Source organism: Antechinus flavipes, chromosome 2 (genome assembly GCF_016432865.1).
Source record: "Antechinus flavipes isolate AdamAnt ecotype Samford, QLD, Australia chromosome 2, AdamAnt_v2, whole genome shotgun sequence".
NCBI lineage: Eukaryota > Metazoa > Chordata > Mammalia > Dasyuromorphia > Dasyuridae > Antechinus > Antechinus flavipes.
This window is the reverse complement of record NC_067399.1, coordinates 655,775,734-655,793,470: the sequence shown is the minus strand read 5'-3', so window position 1 is coordinate 655,793,470 and position 17,737 is coordinate 655,775,734. Positions and strand designations below refer to the sequence as shown.

General features: G+C 41.7%; 1 protein-coding gene across 2 annotated transcripts in view; it reads left to right on the top strand.

Moving 5' to 3' along the window:
* The window catches only part of HK1 (hexokinase 1), a 99,173-nt gene that overhangs the window by 47,964 nt on the left and 33,472 nt on the right, over positions 1–17,737 (top strand). For both annotated transcript variants that reach the window (XM_051982552.1, XM_051982551.1), the window contains exons 3-4: positions 3,829–3,977; positions 14,247–14,366. In XM_051982552.1, coding sequence (XP_051838512.1) covers positions 3,829–3,977; positions 14,247–14,366 — 269 coding nt within the window. The remainder of the gene's footprint in view (positions 1–3,828; positions 3,978–14,246; positions 14,367–17,737) is intronic.

The window sequence follows — 17,737 nt, the reverse complement described above, 5'->3', positions numbered from 1 at the left end:
GTGGGGAGGTATTTATTTAGTTTCATTTTTGTTCACTCAGTGCGATAGATCTTAAAACTTACTCTTTTTTTTTTTTTTTTTCCCTGTGGTTGTTTTCTCTCTCTCTCTCTTTTTTTTTTTTTTAACTTTTTATTGACAACCCATGCCAGGGTAATTTTTTATAGCATTATCCCTTGCACTCACTTCTGTTCCGATTTTTCCCCTCCCTCCCTCCACCCCCTCCCCCAGATGGCAAGCAGTTCTTTACATGTTAAATAGGTTACAGTATATCCTAGATACAATATATGTGTGCAGAACTGAACAGTTTTCTTGTTGCACGGGGAGGAAAAACAAAAATGCAAGCAATTTATGTTCATTTCCCCGTGTTCTTTCTTTGGGTGTAGCTGCTTCTGCCCATCCTTGATCAATTGAAACTGAATTAGTTCTCTTTATCAAAGAGATCTACTTCCATCAGAATACATCCTCAAACAGTATCATTGTTGAGGTATATAATGATCTCCTGGTTCTGCTCATTTCACTTAGCATCAATTCATGTAAGTCTTGCCAGTCCTCTCTGTATTCATCCTGCTGGTCATTTCTTACAGAACAATAATATTCCATAACGCTCATATACCACAATTTACCCAACCATTCTCCCATTGATGGGCATCCATTCATTTTCCAGCTTCTAGCCACTACAAACAGGGCTGCCACAAACATTTTGGCACCTACAGGTCCCTTTCCCTTCTTTAGTATCTCTTTGGGGTATAAGCCCAGTAGAAACACTGCTGGATCAAGGGTGTGCACAATTTGATAATTTTTTGAACATAGTTCCAAATTGCTCTGCAGAATGGCTGGATGTGTTCACAATTCCACTAACAATGTATCAGTGTCCCTGTTTTCCCACATCCCCTCCAACATTCCACATTGTCTTTCCCTGTCATTCTAGCCAATCTGACAGGTGTATAATGGTATCTTAGAGTTGTTTTAATTTGCATTTCTCTGATTAATAATGATTTGGAGCATATTTTCAAATGGCTATAGTTTTAATTTCTTTGTCTGAGAATTATCTGTTCATATCCTTTGACCATTTATCAATTGGAGAATGACTTGATTTCTTATAAATTAGAGTCAGTTCTCTCTATATTTTGGAAATGAGACCTTTATCAGAACCTTTGACTAAAAATAAAACTTAGTCTTTACAGTGATCTTGGATGAGTACTGTAATCTCTTTGCATTACAGGCAACTAAGATTCTAAGTTATACAAGATCAACCTGGCTGTATTCATAGAAAGAGTTTCCACAGGGATTGATTCCCCAACTAGGGTAACCACAGGTCTGGGACCACAAAAAATTAGAAAGTGTTATTTTATAATTCCATAAGATGTTGTTTTGCAGAAAAGAAACATTTTTCTTAATAGTTTGAAGTTGGTACCAGATTACTGTGTGCTAAATGCTTGGGGCTACAAAGAGAGGCAAAAATACCCAAGACTTTCCATAAGATCTCCAATCCAATCCAAGGATTGCTATGTACAAGGCAATGGGGATATTAGAGAAAAAAATCTGTCGCTAAGAAATTTCCATACTACTTTGTTATCATTTGAAAAGAGAGAATGTTTGTCGATGCCCTGGCTGAGAAGAGGTACTGTCTTGGCTCAACCACAGTCCATTCAGACTGGTAAAGTCTGGCTCCAGCCTACCAATTCCAGGTTTATTTCATATTACTATTCCTGTCACACATCATGTCCCAGTACAAATGGTTCACCTGCTATTCTTTGAACTGGTATTCCTTCTTTGACCTCTAAAGTGACTTCCAATCTGGACATACATCTATATCACTAGGTAATTATAAATGGAAACAGAATTTTGGCTTCTGGAAGGCAGGGACTGTTGGATTCTTTTGTCTTTGGTTCCCCTTATGTGGTAGACACTTAAAGGTTTAATAAGGGCCCATAGGTGTGTCATGGGCAATCATTTCAGTGGGAAGAAGAGCTATTCTGGGCTAGAGTGGTCAAGGAATTCACAATCTCCAAGAGAGGCCATTCAGTTCAACCTGCACCTAACCAAGAATTCCTTTTATGATATCTCTGTCCAATGGTCATCTAGGCTTTGCTGAAAGGTCTTCAGTTGGGGGGAACCCACTGCCTTCCAAGGCAGCCCTGTCCACTTTGGGGCTGTTGTCCTTAGCAGGAAGTCTTACATCTAGACCTCTTTGCCCAGAGTGCTTGAGAGCAGCAAGTCATTGACCTACATTGGATCCCAGTAGCTTTTCCCCAAGCTGGGGGAAAGACTCAACATTTGTCTTCAATTTCTGAGCCGAAGAGAAGAATTTTGATAGTATACCAATTACCATTCTATTGTACAATTAAAACCTATCGCCTTCAAGAGATGCTTTATTTACAGCACAGAGAGAACTTAAATTGAGGAAGGGGATGGTGCTATTGTGATGTCATCCTAAGAATGTGTTCAGCTGCCATTTATCATGAGCCCCTATTCTTGGAAGTATCTTCAATATTAACTTTATCCAGATATTTCACTGTTGTTATAGTACGGTTTGGTTTCTCCATGATTTAAGCTGCTTTAAAATTTTTAAATAGCTTTTAATTTTTTCCAAATACTACCAAGATAATTTTCACCATTTGCCTTTGCAAAACCCTAGGTTCCAAATTTTTCACCAATCCTCCCCTATCCCTTCCCCTACATAGCAAATAATTCAATATAAATTAAACATGTGCAAGAATTTAAACTTCTGGAGGACAGCAGCAACTGTCTGTATTTGTCATGCTCTCCCCAGTGCCTAGCACACAGCAGGTGTCTACTTGTGAAGTTAAAATGCTTTATCTTCCTGTCATGCGTTTTAAGAATCATGTGCCACCTTTTTGTTTTGACTGGGGAACTGTGAAGAGTCCTATAAACCAGAATCCCTTCCCCAAGAAACCAGGCCCGGCCATCCCTAGGTTTGGAAGTTACTGGGTTACTTGTCTCTAATCATATTTGAGGTATTCATATCAAATTAAGCCTCTGCCTAACTTAAGAGGTTGGCATGAAACAAAAGCTCTCATCCGGATGAATGACTGAAAACAATTTTCCTCCTTTACTAATTTAAAATGTCCCTCCTCTTTCCCTGCTAACAGCCATCACTTATCAGAAAGAATTAGAAAAGAGAAAAGAGCAATTCTGCAAGACTCACAGATGCATTACCAAGTGTGACAGAATATGTAGTATTTCATAGCCATGGACTCTCATCTCTGCCAGGAAACTTGTAGGATTCTGGGAGGCCCAGGCTTGGTCATTATGATGAGCTGGAATTCAGTTTCTTTGAATGAGTTCATTTCTAATCCCTTTTCTACTCTAGCGTCATGTGACTCTGCATCCCAGCTCCCAATACTTCCCGAGTGACTTGAGACAAAGAATATCCCCTCTTGGTTTTGGTTGTATGATGTGTAAAGTGGAGGTAGTATTGCCAATATTGCATCCCATCTAGGTCTATTGTGAGGAAAGTACTGTAGATAAATAGGGATTGACCTTGCATCCTTGGATCATAGGGAACCACCTTGGACAGCTCCTCCCGAACTAGGAAGCCTGATTTCCCATCCCTCTATCAGGGAGCAAATAGGAACCCTTGACAGGGACTCCGTTGTTAAGGAAATAATCTAATAATGACTGATGTTTCAGCTTATAAAATGCTTACCCTTTAGCCCTGGTCTTCCTGCTGTCTTGTCTAATATGCTGTCTCTTAGCATCTCACTGGCTGTTCAGCTCTGGAGTTGAGGGAGAGGGGGTCAAAAGATGGGATGTCTTTCCAAAGTATTGGCATCTGACTTTTGCACATTTTATTTCCTTAAACAGAAAAGGGAGATTTCATTGCTCTGGATCTTGGTGGATCCTCCTTTCGAATTCTACGAGTGCAAGTATCTCATGAGAAACATCAGACTGTTCAAATGGAGTCAGAGGTTTATGATACACCTGAGAGTATAATGATTGGCAGTGGATCCCAGGTAGGTAACCCTCCACTTCTCCTCACATATCCCTTAGTCTTTTTTTTTTTAAAAATGTTTTTTTCAATGAACAAACATTTATTTTCTTCTCTCACCCATTGGAAAAAAAAAACCCTCAAAATCTTTACAATAAACATGCATAGTTAAGCAAAACAAAATCCCATGTTGACTTTGTCCTCCCCCTTTCTTTCTGTTCCTCTGTCTATCTGCCCATCCCTCTGTTTGTCTGGCCCTTTATCAGTCTGCCCTTCTGTTTGTCTGTTTGTCTCTTTGTGACCCTGGCTGCCCCTCTGTCTGTCTGTCTGTCCTCTCTGTTTGTCTGCCTGTCTCTTTGTCCTTCTGTCTGTCTGTCTGCTCCTCTGTTTGTCTGTCTCTTTGTCCCTCTGTCTGTCTGTCTGCTCCTCTGTCTCTTTGTCCCTCTGTCTGTCTGCTCCTCTGTTTGTTTGTCTGTGTGTCTCTTTTGTCCTTCTGTCTGTCTGTCTGCTCTTCTGTCTGTCTGTCTGTTCGCCCCTCTGTTTGTCTGACTTTCTGCCTCTATATATCTATATGTCTGTCTGCACCTTGAAGCCCTCACTCCTTGCCTGGGTTACTGCCTCTAAGCACAGGTCCTCCCTTCCACTCTGTCTGTGATCTAGCACTAGCCAGTAGCGAGCGGCAGAGCTGCCATTTGGCACTGCTTTTACTCCCAGTGCAGGCGGCCTGTGCCAGCTCTAGGCCTTCCTCTTATGCTGGTACACAGCTCTCTTTCATCAATTCCTGTGCTGGAATGCTCTCGGATATTTCCGGCTAGACTCCGCCCCCACTGTCTGAAGTGCCCATCTCTGTCTGTCTCTTCTGGCACACCTGGGCTGGGGAAAAAGCCTCACTGAGATTTTTCTTTCTTGGATTTCCCGATCAGGACTCAGACTGATGTATTTTCCCGGTCTTTGTGGAGTAATTGTAGGAGAGAGCTTGGCTCTACTTCCTGCTACTCCCACCATGTTGGCCAGTCTCAACCCATTCTTTTTTTTTCTTGGGATTTTTTTTTTTAATGCTTTAATAGTATTTTACTTTCCCCCCAAAAAAATACATGTAAAGATAGTTTTCAACATTTACTTTTGTAAAATTGTGTTCCAAATTTTTCCCCCAACTCCCTTACCTTGTCCCATCCCCAAGATAGTAAGCAATCTGATATAGGTTAAATATGTGCAATTTCTAAAAATATATTTCCATATTTGTCATGTACAATTCATTAATTCTCGATGGCTGGCTCTCTCTATCATTAGTGCCATAGTTACTGATGACAAAAAGTTAGTTCTTGATGGTTCAGATCTGATAACCCTCATAATTACCCTCTAATAACTCTGTATTTCACCTGAATGGGTCAGATTATCAGGTATCTTTGTGATGTGTATCCAGAAACACAGAATAGTAATAATAGATCAGCAAGGATACTTACTTAATTAAATACTTTATTTATTATTAAAGTCCTACTGTGCGCTATGCAATGAATACACTGGGGAATGGGCATATTGAGACAAAAGAAACAGTTTCTTCCTTAAGGGATTATCCCCCTTAAGGGGAAGATATTTACACATGAAAATATGTACAAAATAAATATTAGGTAGATTTAGAGGGGAGATGCTAGAAGCTGGGAGGAATCAGGAAAGGCTTCCTGTGGGAGGAGGTGGCAATTGATCGGAGGAAAACTAGGGATTCTAGGGAGAATTTTGTGATGAAGCATATTCTGTCCTTCCGTTGGGAGTCTGGGTAGGAATTTAGGTTTACCCAGATTATTACCAGGTGAAAAGTCACCACTATGTAAGCAAGTGAGAGCTTAGCCCTTTGTGGAGTCAGGATGGGTGTGTTAAAGAAATAATGTGTACTTAGTAGGGAGAGGCATTGGTTCCCTTTGTTATCTTAGGGGCTTTCAGTATCTTGGCACAAGGGAGGAGCCACTTGCATCTGGTGGTCCCCAGGGTTACCTGGAGGAAACGCTCCTCTTAAAAATATTATTTCTAAGAATGGTCCATTCCCTGCCATCCCTGTCTCCACCCTTCCCCACACACACTACTTGTCCCCCTTCCCCTAACTCAGCAAAGGCTCGGGTAGTGAGTTGCTGAGAAAAAACCCTTGCTCACAATTAGAACTCCCCTAAAATGCACAGAGCAGCTATGAAAAGAGGAGGTTTTCCGTGGCTGGAGCTCTGTAAGCTGCCTGGGCTGTTGTAAATGGGAGCAGGGGTTAACATGGGTGATCTGAGGGCGGTTTGCCTTCCAGCTCTGAGCGGGGATGACTAAGTAGCTACCTTTGTTGTCCCCCCTGCCTGACACCAAGGTACACTGAGGTTCCATATCTCCAGGTTTTATCAGTCTCTTGGCGCTCTACAAACATTTGATGGGGAAGGAATGGGGATAGGGCCCTGTCACCGAAAACAGCTCCTAAGGGTGGTCCCCTGAAAGTCAGAGGATTATCGGTCTAAAATATAGAGGGAAGGGTCCCAGAGGATCCCTTGATTAATCCCCTCATTTTATAGATGAGAAAACTGAGAGCCGGATAAGTGTGTATCTTGTCCAATGGCCCCTGTATCTGAAGTAGAATTTGAAGCTGTGGTCTTATTCTGGAACCACACTGTTGGCCAGTCACTGCCTTCCTTTGGTGAAAACCGGGCCATATTTGTGCCCTTAGGAATCCTGTGCCCTCTCTCATAAGGGCCCCTAGTTCCAAGCTGGAGTGATCTCCTATCAGGAGAACTATGGGGACTTGACAGGGAGGCAATTTGACCTTAGATGTCTATCAGAAGGAAGCAGAAAGTGGGAAATTCTGTTCCTCTTTTCCCAGTCAGGCAGTGAAGGGTAGAATATTTCCAGCTCATTTTTCTGGTCAAGATTGATCCAGATGTAATCAGCCTCCCAGTCCATCTGCTTCAAACCACTTCCTAGTACATCAGGGTATTCAGTTTCCATTCTGGCTCATCATGTGGCTTTGCCCTTGCTTGGGCCATTTCCCCTTGAAGACGAGACATCCTGGCTCCTCCAATTGGAGGCGGTTCTATTGACATGCAGGCTCTGTCTGCCATGCATTATCGGGTCCTTGCTTGGGGGAGATAGGGGAAGCAATTCGGGCCACGTCTGCATTCTACAAAGAACTGACTCCGAGCATTTCCTACTGTCCTCCTCCCTGATGGGTCATAGGATCGTAGAGGCAGAGCTGAAGGGGATTTCAGAGGCTTTCAAGGATGATAACCCCTCATATTACAGATGGGGAAACGGAGGCCCAGAGAAGGGGGCTCTTATTTGGCTTTTGAACCTTAATTTCTCTGTTGGCAAATTAAACCCATTTCAGGTGAGTTATAAGGATGATCATTTGAGGGTCTATTCTCATGGTATTATGTGCTGTAGTAGAAAGAAGGTTAGTTAGAAGTTAGAAGACCTGAGTTCTAATCCTGTCTTTCCTACACTTTGTGACATTAGGAAAGTCACTTCCTCTCTCCAGGTCCCAGTTTCCCCCAGTCAGTTTGAAGACTTAAATGCCCTCCTTCATTTAAATCCAATTCACTTGCAAGTCATGGCCTCGTCTCCCCTGTGTCTTCAAGAACAGACAGCAACAACAATCACTGGATGTCCCTCTGCTAAGTGCTGGGACACAGAGAAAGGCAAAAACAATCCCTGCCCTCAAAAAGCTTTCATCCCAGCCGGACAGGTGACATATATATAATTAGCTAATTAGACAAAGTAACCTCCCAGAAGAAGGCAGCAGGGTCAGGAAAGGCTTCCAGAGAAAGCGGGATTTCAGAAAGCCAGGGAGACTTTATCATTTCATCCTGGAGCTAATGGGAAGCCCCTGGAGGTTATGGAGTAATGGGATGATGTGGAGGAAACCGGACAGCTGCGTGAAGGATGAATTGAGGTGGGAAGAGACCGAGACAGTTGCGGAAGTCCAGTCTGGTATTGTACAGACTGTGTGAGCAGAGAACAGGGGCTATATATGAAAGCTGTTCTGGAAGGGTCCTCCAAACTCAAAATCTAGGTTCCTGTGAGTCCAAGCTCTAGGGAAATGAGTGTGGGTCTCCTCAGAGAGTCCCAGAATACAAATGCAAGGTAATGTAATTATTATCCCAGCCATAAATAGGGCCATGGAACAAGAGTGTCTCTCACTGGCTCCTTTGCCTAAATTGATCCCTCTGGTTCTGACCCACGCAGAGCTACAAGGCAGCTGGGGACATGATTTCTACCCCTTCTCCCCAACCCCAGAGAACATGCACTTTTTTTTGTGACTCCTCCCAGCATCCCTCTGTCTTGGAGTCTCATGGTCGCCATACCTCCATTCTAAGGCCTGAGGTCTCCATAACCCAGCTCAGCCCCTTGGCCTGGGTAGAATGAGGTCAGGACCCCCTCTTCTGCACAGTCGGCTCCTCCCTCCCCCTTCCCCAGCCACTTTGCCGTGTACCCTCTGAGAACTTTCTGTTGTGATTAAGGGGAAAGATTACCGGATTTAGGGTCATTATTGAATCCTAGATTGGCTGATTCCTGGGTAAATCTGTCCTGGCTAAGGCCATTTGCCTCCCTCCCTCTAACACGAGGAGGTTGGATTTGATGTCCTTCCGTCTCTTGTCAAATGAGACACTTTGTCAAGCTCGATGCACACAGTAAGTCCCTCCTAAATGCTCGTTCCCTCCCTCCTTCCATGAGCCTCCCTTGTTCCTCCGTCTCCAGGTACTTGCCAAGTCCTGGCTTTCTCCTGAAGCTCCCACGCCCCTTGGCACCTTCTCCAAGCCTGGCAGCTCAAACCCTACACCCTCTGCTACAGAAGGCCAGGCCCTGCCCTGTCACTCAGGAACAATGGCTGCTGCTTTCCCACTCGCTCTATTCTTTGGACCTGTATCTTCTGAAGAAATCCCCTCCCTCTCTCTTCCCCCATTCAGCCTCCTGCCTTCTGCTCCCTTCATCCCTTCAGCTCCTCATTGGCAGAGGTCCCTTGCACCCTCACCGCAGTGGCTCCCCTGCCCCGGGGGACAGAATTCTTCCTGAAGAGCCCTGTCCTGGCCTGTTGAAACTGGACCAGCTTCTCTTCACAAGGGCGTGTATAGGCAGCCTGAGGTCATCCCACTGTTTATTTTCCTAAGAACATGCTTCTCAACTGGTTCAAACACTGCTTGCCCTGTTTACTTTCCCTTTTGCTCTTAATAAACATCTCAGGATTTGGCAACATTTTTACCAGACAAGTTAACCAGCAACAAGTATCCCTCGTGAGATCTTTTAGTTTAAAAAGTCTGGATTATTTACTTAAGAAAAGATCTTTTTTTTTTTTTTTTTTAATTAGGCTTTAAAAATCAGTGGACAGAGCCAAAGTAAAAAAGACCTGATTGTGAATGGAACTGTCCTAATTGTGGCATTTTGGTCCTTTTTCATATTGACTTAAGATCTCATGCATAGATTAGAATCCCCATTATCATTAAGAGTTGAGCAGAGGGATCATTTTCTTCCATTTAAAATCAATATGTCTTTCTAAAGTTTTATTGATTTCAAATAATGTTTTTCTCCAAGATTAATGGTGGCTTTTTTGTTGTTGTTTGCTTGCTCATTTTTTCTCATTTTTTTCTTTTTGATCCGATTTTTTTTTTTTGTTCAATATAATAAATATGGAAATGGGTATGGAAGAATTGCACATGTTTAACCTATATTGGATTACTTGCTATCTAAGAGAGGGGATGCCGAAAACTATCTTTGCATATATTTTGAAAGTAAATTAAAAAAAAAAAGATTAATGGTTGATGTATAAGTAGAACCTCTATGCAATAAATCTCATATTAATGAGAGTTAAAAAAAAAAAAAGTATCCCTTGTTCCTCACATACTCATTGGGCCTCTTTTCTCTATCCCTACTATGTGATTAATTGTCTGAAAGGTATATCTCCCTCAGCCTCTGATCGTGAAGGTGATTTCTGAGTCACAGTGTGAGACTCAGCATTTATTATTATTGTTTCAGCAGAGCAGGGGGAAGGATAGAACAGACCTGGGTTCAAACCTCACCTGTGACATCGCCTGGCTGAGTGACCCTGTACAAGTCACTTCACTCAGTGACCCATGAAACTCACTCAAGCTTTTGAGAAGGTGCTGACCAGTCCCGGTGCTTATTACTATTTCAGAGAAGTTAGTCAGCTTCCCTAAAGTCACACAGTAAGTGGCAACGGCAAGATTAGTCCAGAGTGACCCACTCCCTTTATTATCCATTTATTAAGTGCTCACCCCTTGTGCAAGGTGAGATAGCGATAAACAAGATGCAGTCCCTATCTTTGAAGTGCTAGGAAGGAAGGAAACAAAGAAGCCAAGTGCCCAAAGTGCTAAGTCCTTTATTCCTTTAGTCCTCATAACACACTCTGTGTGTATAATGCTATTCTGATCCCTTTTTGATAGTTGAAGAAACTGAAGCTATAGGGTTATAGGACTTGCTTAGGGTCACACAGCTTGTTAAGTCTCTGACACCGGATTTGAACTCAGATTTTCCTAATTTTAGGCCCAGTGCTCCATCCACTGCACGACTAGCTGCCTCCAAAATCAAATCAGGTTTTGTTTTTTATTTGCATCTCTTATGTTCCAACTCTGAGCACTGGGGATACACATGTGAACATGAAACAGTTCCTGTCCTCAGAAGACAACAGAGACAGTGGAGTGGTCACCAGGAGGAGTCATGGGTACTTATGTCTAGGGGCAGCCATCTAGAAACATATATTTTGTATAAATCAGACTTTGGTTAAATGTATTAGAAAAGTATAGAATGCTAAGTTAAGGTAGGAGAGAGAAAAAGAGGGGGAGAGGGAGGAGAGAAAGAGAAAGGAAGAGCAGGAAAAGAGGAAGGGAGTGAGGAAGACAAAGAGAATCGGGAGGCTCCCAGTTTAGAGTTGTATGACTAATATGTCCTCTATCAGACCTAAGTCCCCTTTTGAACTACAGTAGTTTGGCAACCAGTCTTGGTTTGGTTCAGGAGCCTAGGTCCTAAACTCTGCTTCATAAGTGTCTTCCCAAACAGCAAGTTTCTCTGATGAAGGTCACATTTCTCAAATATATGTAGAACTGAGTCAAATTTATAAGAATAAAAGTCCTTTCCAATTGATAAATGGTTAAAAGATATGAACAAGCAATTTTCAGATAAAGAAATACAAGGTATCTATAGTCATCGGAAAAAAATGCTCTGACTCATTATTGATTAGAGAAATAGGCATTTTAAAACTCTTGAGGTACCACTTCATACCTATCAGATTGGCTAGTTTAATAATAAACATTGGAGAAGTTGTGGGAAAATAGGCACACTAAAACATTGTTGGTGGAGTTGTGAACTGTTCCAACCATTCTGAAGAGTAATTTGGAACTACACCCAAAGGAACCTTTGAACCAGTAGCACCGCTACTAGGTCCTAATGAATTTAAAAACAATAAATAAAAGGACCCATATGTACAAAAAATATATAGCTGCTGTTTTTGTGGTGGCAAAGAATTGGAAATTAAGGAGACTCCCATCAATTGAGGAATGGCTGAACATCATTGGGATGGAATGCTGTTGTGCTATAAGAAGTGTTGAGCAGGCTGATGTCAGAAAACCCTGGAAAGACTCCCATGAACCGATGCTGAGTGAAGTGAGCAGAACCAGGAGAACATTGTATACAGTAATAGCAACATTGTGTGAAGACCACGTGTGAATGGGTTAGTGATGTTCAGGTGGCTTTCCAGCTGCTGATCTCCTGCTTTTGAGAATTGGCCATCCATAGGGAACACAGTGCTGACTGGCTCTCCCTGAGGGGACTTTTATAGATCTCCGTTGGGGTGACATTTTTAAGAGGCAGTATTGCCTGATAGAGAGCTAAAAGAAGGAAGGCAGAAGTTTATTTGCCTGGAGTTGTAAGGGACCTTAGAGCTCATTTAGTCCAAGGAGTCTTAATTTCTCTGTGTGTCTGAGAATAGATTTCAAGGAGTCTCTAAACTTGGATGGAAAGAAATCCATTTTTTTTTCATAGACCCCTAACTGAAACTGAGCATTTCTTTTTTTATTATTATTATAACTGTTTATATACAAGATATATGCATGGATAAATTTTCAGCATTGACAATTGCAAAACCTTTCGTTCCAACTTTTCCCCTCCTTCCCCCCATCCCTTCCCCCAGATGGCAGGTTGACCAATACATGTTAAATATGTTAAGTATAATTACAATATCTGTATACATGTCCATACAGTTATTTTGCTGTACAAAAAGAATCGGACTTGGAAATAGTGTACAATTAGCCTGTGAAGGAAATCAAAAATGCAGGTGAACAACAATAGAGGGATTGGGAATTCAATGTAATGGTTCTTAGTCAAATCCCAGAGTTCTTTTGCTGGGTGTAGATGGTTCAGTTCATTACTGCTCTATTGGAACTGATTTGGTTCATCTCATTGTTGAAGACAGCCATGTCCATCAGATCGTCATATAGTATTGTTGTTGAAATATATAATGATCTCCTGGTCCTGCTCATTTCACTCAGCATCGGTTCACATAAGTCTCTCCAAGCCTCTCTGTATTCATCCTGCTGGTCATTTCTTACAGAACAATAATATTCCATAATATTCATATACCATGATTTATTCAGCCATTCTCCAATTGATGGGCATCCACTCAGTGAAACCGAGTATTTCTTTGAATTACAAAGAAAAAATTGTTCTGAGAGGGATGCAAAGGCTGCCAAAGGGGCCCACAATTCAAAGAATCCCAGGTTTAGCTCACTTGCTTTATTTTACAGATGAGGAAACTAGAAGTCTAGAGAGGGCTGAGGAAGACCAGGCTCACATGGCCAGCCATGATTTGAACCCAGAATCTCTAATGCCAAAGTAGTGTTCTTTCCATTACACCACACTGTCTTTTAGTCACTTGGCTTCAGTTCTCCCTTCTATGAAATGGGAATAATAATAGTCGTTTCCTCAAGGGAATGCTGTACAATGAGAAGAATGTGATAACTGCAAAATGTACAGTCTTTCTTCAGAGGAATAGATGAATGCATTTTACACCCAAACTTTTCCATAGGCAATTGCATGACCTGCCAGCCCCTCTGCATCCTGTACTGGGATTGGCTTTTCTAATAGGTTTTAGATCAGTCTGAAATGTAGGTCAAGGGAAGCTTATCCAGACTTGCAGACGGGAGATGAGTCACATGTATCTCTTCCAGCCCCAGTGCTCGGTTAGACCCCAGAGATGCAGCAGGAGCTGAGGAAGAAAGCAAATTGATATAAATTATAATGAACTAGCTTCTCTTTTGTCATAATGACCCACCGAATGTCAGGGAAATGGCATAAAGCCTGCTTTACTCGCTGCCGGTGGAGGGAAGGATGCTGGAGAGTGTCCCTTGCTGGAAAAGCTGCTCAGCTGAGAGGTTAGGGCCAGGGCTGGAGGCAGCCACTATTGGCCCGATGTGTCTTTGCTCCTTTTTGTTTTATCTCCCCGGGGCCGCCTGCATGAGCCTCATGTGGCCCTGCTGTTGCCCTGTCAGCCTTCAGCAAATAAAAATCCTAGATGGGCTGAAAAGTAAAGTTACTGATGGAACTCTGAAACCGGCTTCTCTTTAAGTGACCATTCATGATGTATGTGTGTCCAGAGTTGCCAAACAGAGATGTCACATATTCATGGGGGAGAAACGATGGGGGCAGAGCCTCAGGTCTGTGGCAGAGGAAGATTAGGTGAAGATTTTTATCCTGGAGAAGAAAAGATTCAGGGGGTCCATGATGGATACTTTGTGGTAGATGAAGGACTGTCACCGGAGGAGGGTTTTGTCTGAATCCAGAGGGCAGAATCAGGAACATTTAATTAGTGGCGCTTACAAAGAGGCCGATTTTGCATCAACGTCAGGAAAAGCTTTGTAAACACGAGAGCTGTACAGATCCAGAAGGATCTGCATGGGCAAAAAAGTCGGGGCTTCTCAGAATTTCAGAGCTGGAAAGGAAGAGAAGATCCATTTAGTCCGGCCCAAACCCACCAGCTCACCATAACATCCTCCACAAATGCTCGTCCAACATCTTGATGAGGTTCCCATGGCCTCCCAAGGCGGTCTATTCATCCCCGTTTTGGACAGCTTTCATATTAAGGAGGTTTTCCTCCATCAAAGCTCAATTGTTCTTCCTTGTAACAGCCATTGAAAAGTCTCTGGAGAACAGGCATTTTTCCTCTCAGTTTAGAGAGCACCACTTTCCCTACCCCCCTCCCTTCCCCCCTGAGAACACCTTTTTCACATTGAACAGTTGCTCACCTTTTCCCCTCTGTTCCTTCTAGCTTTTTGATCATGTTGCTGAATGCCTGGGTGACTTCATGGAGAAAAAGCATATCAAAGATAAAAATTTACCCGTTGGATTTACCTTTTCCTTCCCCTGCCGACAGACGAAAATTGACGAGGTAGGAATATCTCACAGTTCTATGGTGGCCTGGGGCCTTCAAATGAACAAAATAAGTTTCTTGCGCCATTTTTCTCGATTGTGTTCACGATGGAAGGTTCTGGGAGGCTCCATGGTGGAGATTCAATGATGTAAATTTTGTGATTGAGTCAGTGTTTGAGAGAATTTGTGATTCCCACTCTGTGATTGAGGGTCTACCATGGATACACATTCTATGACAGATGATCCAGGTTGGAGGATCCATGGTAGGTGCCCATTAAGAGAAGTATACATGATGTTTACTCTAGAGTAGGGACATCGAGAACGTCATCTGCAAAAATGAATGTGTACTTTGAACTGTGGCTATTCTGACTTGTTTTCCCCCCAGTTATTTAATTATTAGCATATTTTAGGAGAGGAGTATAAAGCTCCCTGTGTCCTTGTGGGAGAGGAGGAAGTTTACAAAATTTCTCCAAATAAAGGAAAACACAGCTGGACTTGAGATGAATCCAAGAGCATGAATCCAACCAGGCTCTACTGGGTCATGTATGAGCCTTTCCTTCCCAAGCCATTTTTGTGGGGCCTTCAGGAGGCTTCAGTAGGAAGAAGCAGGTTGGGAGTGAGAGGATGTTTTTATCTTTCTCTCTCCTTGACCACCTCATGCCTCCCATTTCCAAAGCACCTATTGACACAGTCTTCCTCTATAAGTGACATATGTATATACAAACTTCTAAGTATATATCCCATGAGTATTTTCCAGTATTTGTATTTATCATGTATCTGATTATCACTTTTAATGTTGTGATTGATGTTAATGGTCATAATAATTAGTAATAATAGGGGAAAAGTACAACGTGGTGGACAGAAGGCCTGCCTGCAGCTAAGAAGACCTGGGTTCTGTGCCCTGACTGACAGATCATTTAACATGTAGACATTTCCTTATAGCAGGAGTCCTCAAACTATGGCCCACGGGCCAGATGCGGAAGCTGAGGACAATTATCCCCCTCACCCAGGGCTAGGAAGGTTCTTTATTTAAAGGCCCACAAAACAAAGTTTTTGTTTTTACTATAGTCCGGCCCTCCCACAGTCTGAGGGACAGCGAACTGGTCCCCTGTTAAGTTTGAGGACCCCTGCTTTATAGATTATAGTGAAATTGCTGATCTATGTCAATAAAAGGGGTTTTTTACACTGGGAATTTACAGGCCAGACCAAAATAATTAAGAAGTATGTTACTGTTTTTATTGTGATTGTGGTTAATATGATTTAAAAATCTCTTCCAGTCATTTGGAATTGTATCTTCCAGGCCCTTGTTTTAAGGGCAGGCTTCAGGAGAGAAGTGACAGTTAGTTGGCAGAGAATAAATCTAGCTGGAACACACCAGACTGCTTCCAGAGGCTGGTTAAATTCAATACCCAATCCTTCTAATGAGTTAAATGATACCTGTGTCTGGAAGGATATTGTGTGAGCATCTCTGGGGATTGTGAACTCCTGGAGAAAAAAAAAAAAACAAAACAAAAGATGTTAGAGGCCCAGGTGGCAGTTTGTATCCCATTACTGCCAGGAAATCACAGGGGTTTCAGAAAAGAGGGACAGATATGAGAAACAAGCATATAGTTATTAATAAGATAATACTGGAGAACAGCATTTGGATTTTTAGACCAGAGTTGGAGTTGTAGGAAGGATGGAGTGTATTTAGTGGGGGCTGGAAAGTATAAAGATTTGCACATTTGATTAAAAGAATTCTGCCCTGAACTTGGAGGAAATGGAAGAAAACGGCCCACATACATCTGCTAAAGCAGATGCCACCTGAAGATTAGCCACAGAGAAGCCTAGGGATTAATGGAAGACAGAATCCCCAAAGTATGGCAATATGTTTCCTTTTTGCCTTTCCACCCTAAGCACCCATTTCAGTGCCTGACATATCATATATGCTCCTTGCTTGCTCGAAAACTGATATTCTACTGTCAATAAAAAGTTATTAAAGAAAAAAAAGAAAACTGATATTCTAGATTTTGGGGAGAATGGATTTCAGAGAGTTCAGAGAAACAAGGTCCTCTGTCCCAAGATTTTAAAATCTGTAAAAATAGATACAAGATAATTTGAGGGGCAAAAAAAGCATTAACAGCTGGGATAATCAGGAAAAGATCTCATGTCAAAGACAGGACTTGAGATCAGCTTAGAAGGAAACAAGGAATACTAAGGAAGAGGAAAGGAAGCAACAGTATTCCAAGAACTGGGCAAAAGTATGGAGGTGGTAGATAACATATTTTAGAAAAAAAAATGACTACTTTTATGGAATTAGAGAAGTCTAGCCCAATTTGTGAAGACTTTTGAAAGCTATACAGAGGGATTTATGTACCAAATAGAATAATCATCAGATTGTGAAATAGCATGTATGTATTATGTTGTATATATATTGTCTGTTAGGTATATTGTATGTTTTATATAATGTACCTTGTGTAATGTATATTTTACATATATTGTGTATGTTGAATATATTGTGTATGAAGGTATATTTTGTATATGTACCATGCCTATTGTGTATATTGTACATATATTGTATACTGTGTATATTGTCCAGGTTGTATACATTACACTTCTAGGGTATTTATTGTCTCTGTTGTTTTTGTTGTACACAGAATGTGGATCTTGTATACATTGGATATGTTAGTCCTGTTCTCTTGGCTCTCCATCTGTTGCTCCAAACCTCTCCATGTTTGAGCTCTTCCTATCTGACATAGGCACAGCCTACCATCATAGGCACAGCCTTCCATCATTGGTTTATCTGTTCCTTAAGTGTTTGTTTTCCAGGATTTTGCTACCACAAAAAGTGGTAGCAGATATTTTGTGCCTGTGTTTGTGCACATACTTCATTGTATGCATGATATTCTTTTCTGACTTGGACCTTCTTGGGTTATATGCTCAGTGGAAAGATCACTTGGTCAAAGGACATGATTTTTCTGGAATAATTACAAATTGTTTTTCAAGATGGTCGGCATAGAGCATATAACTCCACAGAGAACCTTCAACACTGAATGTTTCTATCTTTAACCATCTGTTCCAGCTTGATGTATGTGCTGTGGATGTTCAGTTATTTTGATTTGCATTTTTCTTGTTATTGACAGTTTGGAATGGCTTTTTTGTAGTTTGCACAAGTGTATCTTTTGACCATTGGAAACTATTTTTTAGTTTTCTGTTTTTTCATCAAAATCATTTTTATATTTCTCCTAGGTGTCTCCTATTAGAATATAAGCTCTGAACAAATAGGGATTGTTTCTTTTCTCTTTCTTTCTTTCTTTCTCTCTCTCTCTCTCTCTCTCTCATTTTCTCTCTCATTCCTGGCAGGTAGTAGGTGCTAAATAAGTGCTTGTGGATTGATTGAATTCCTTATTT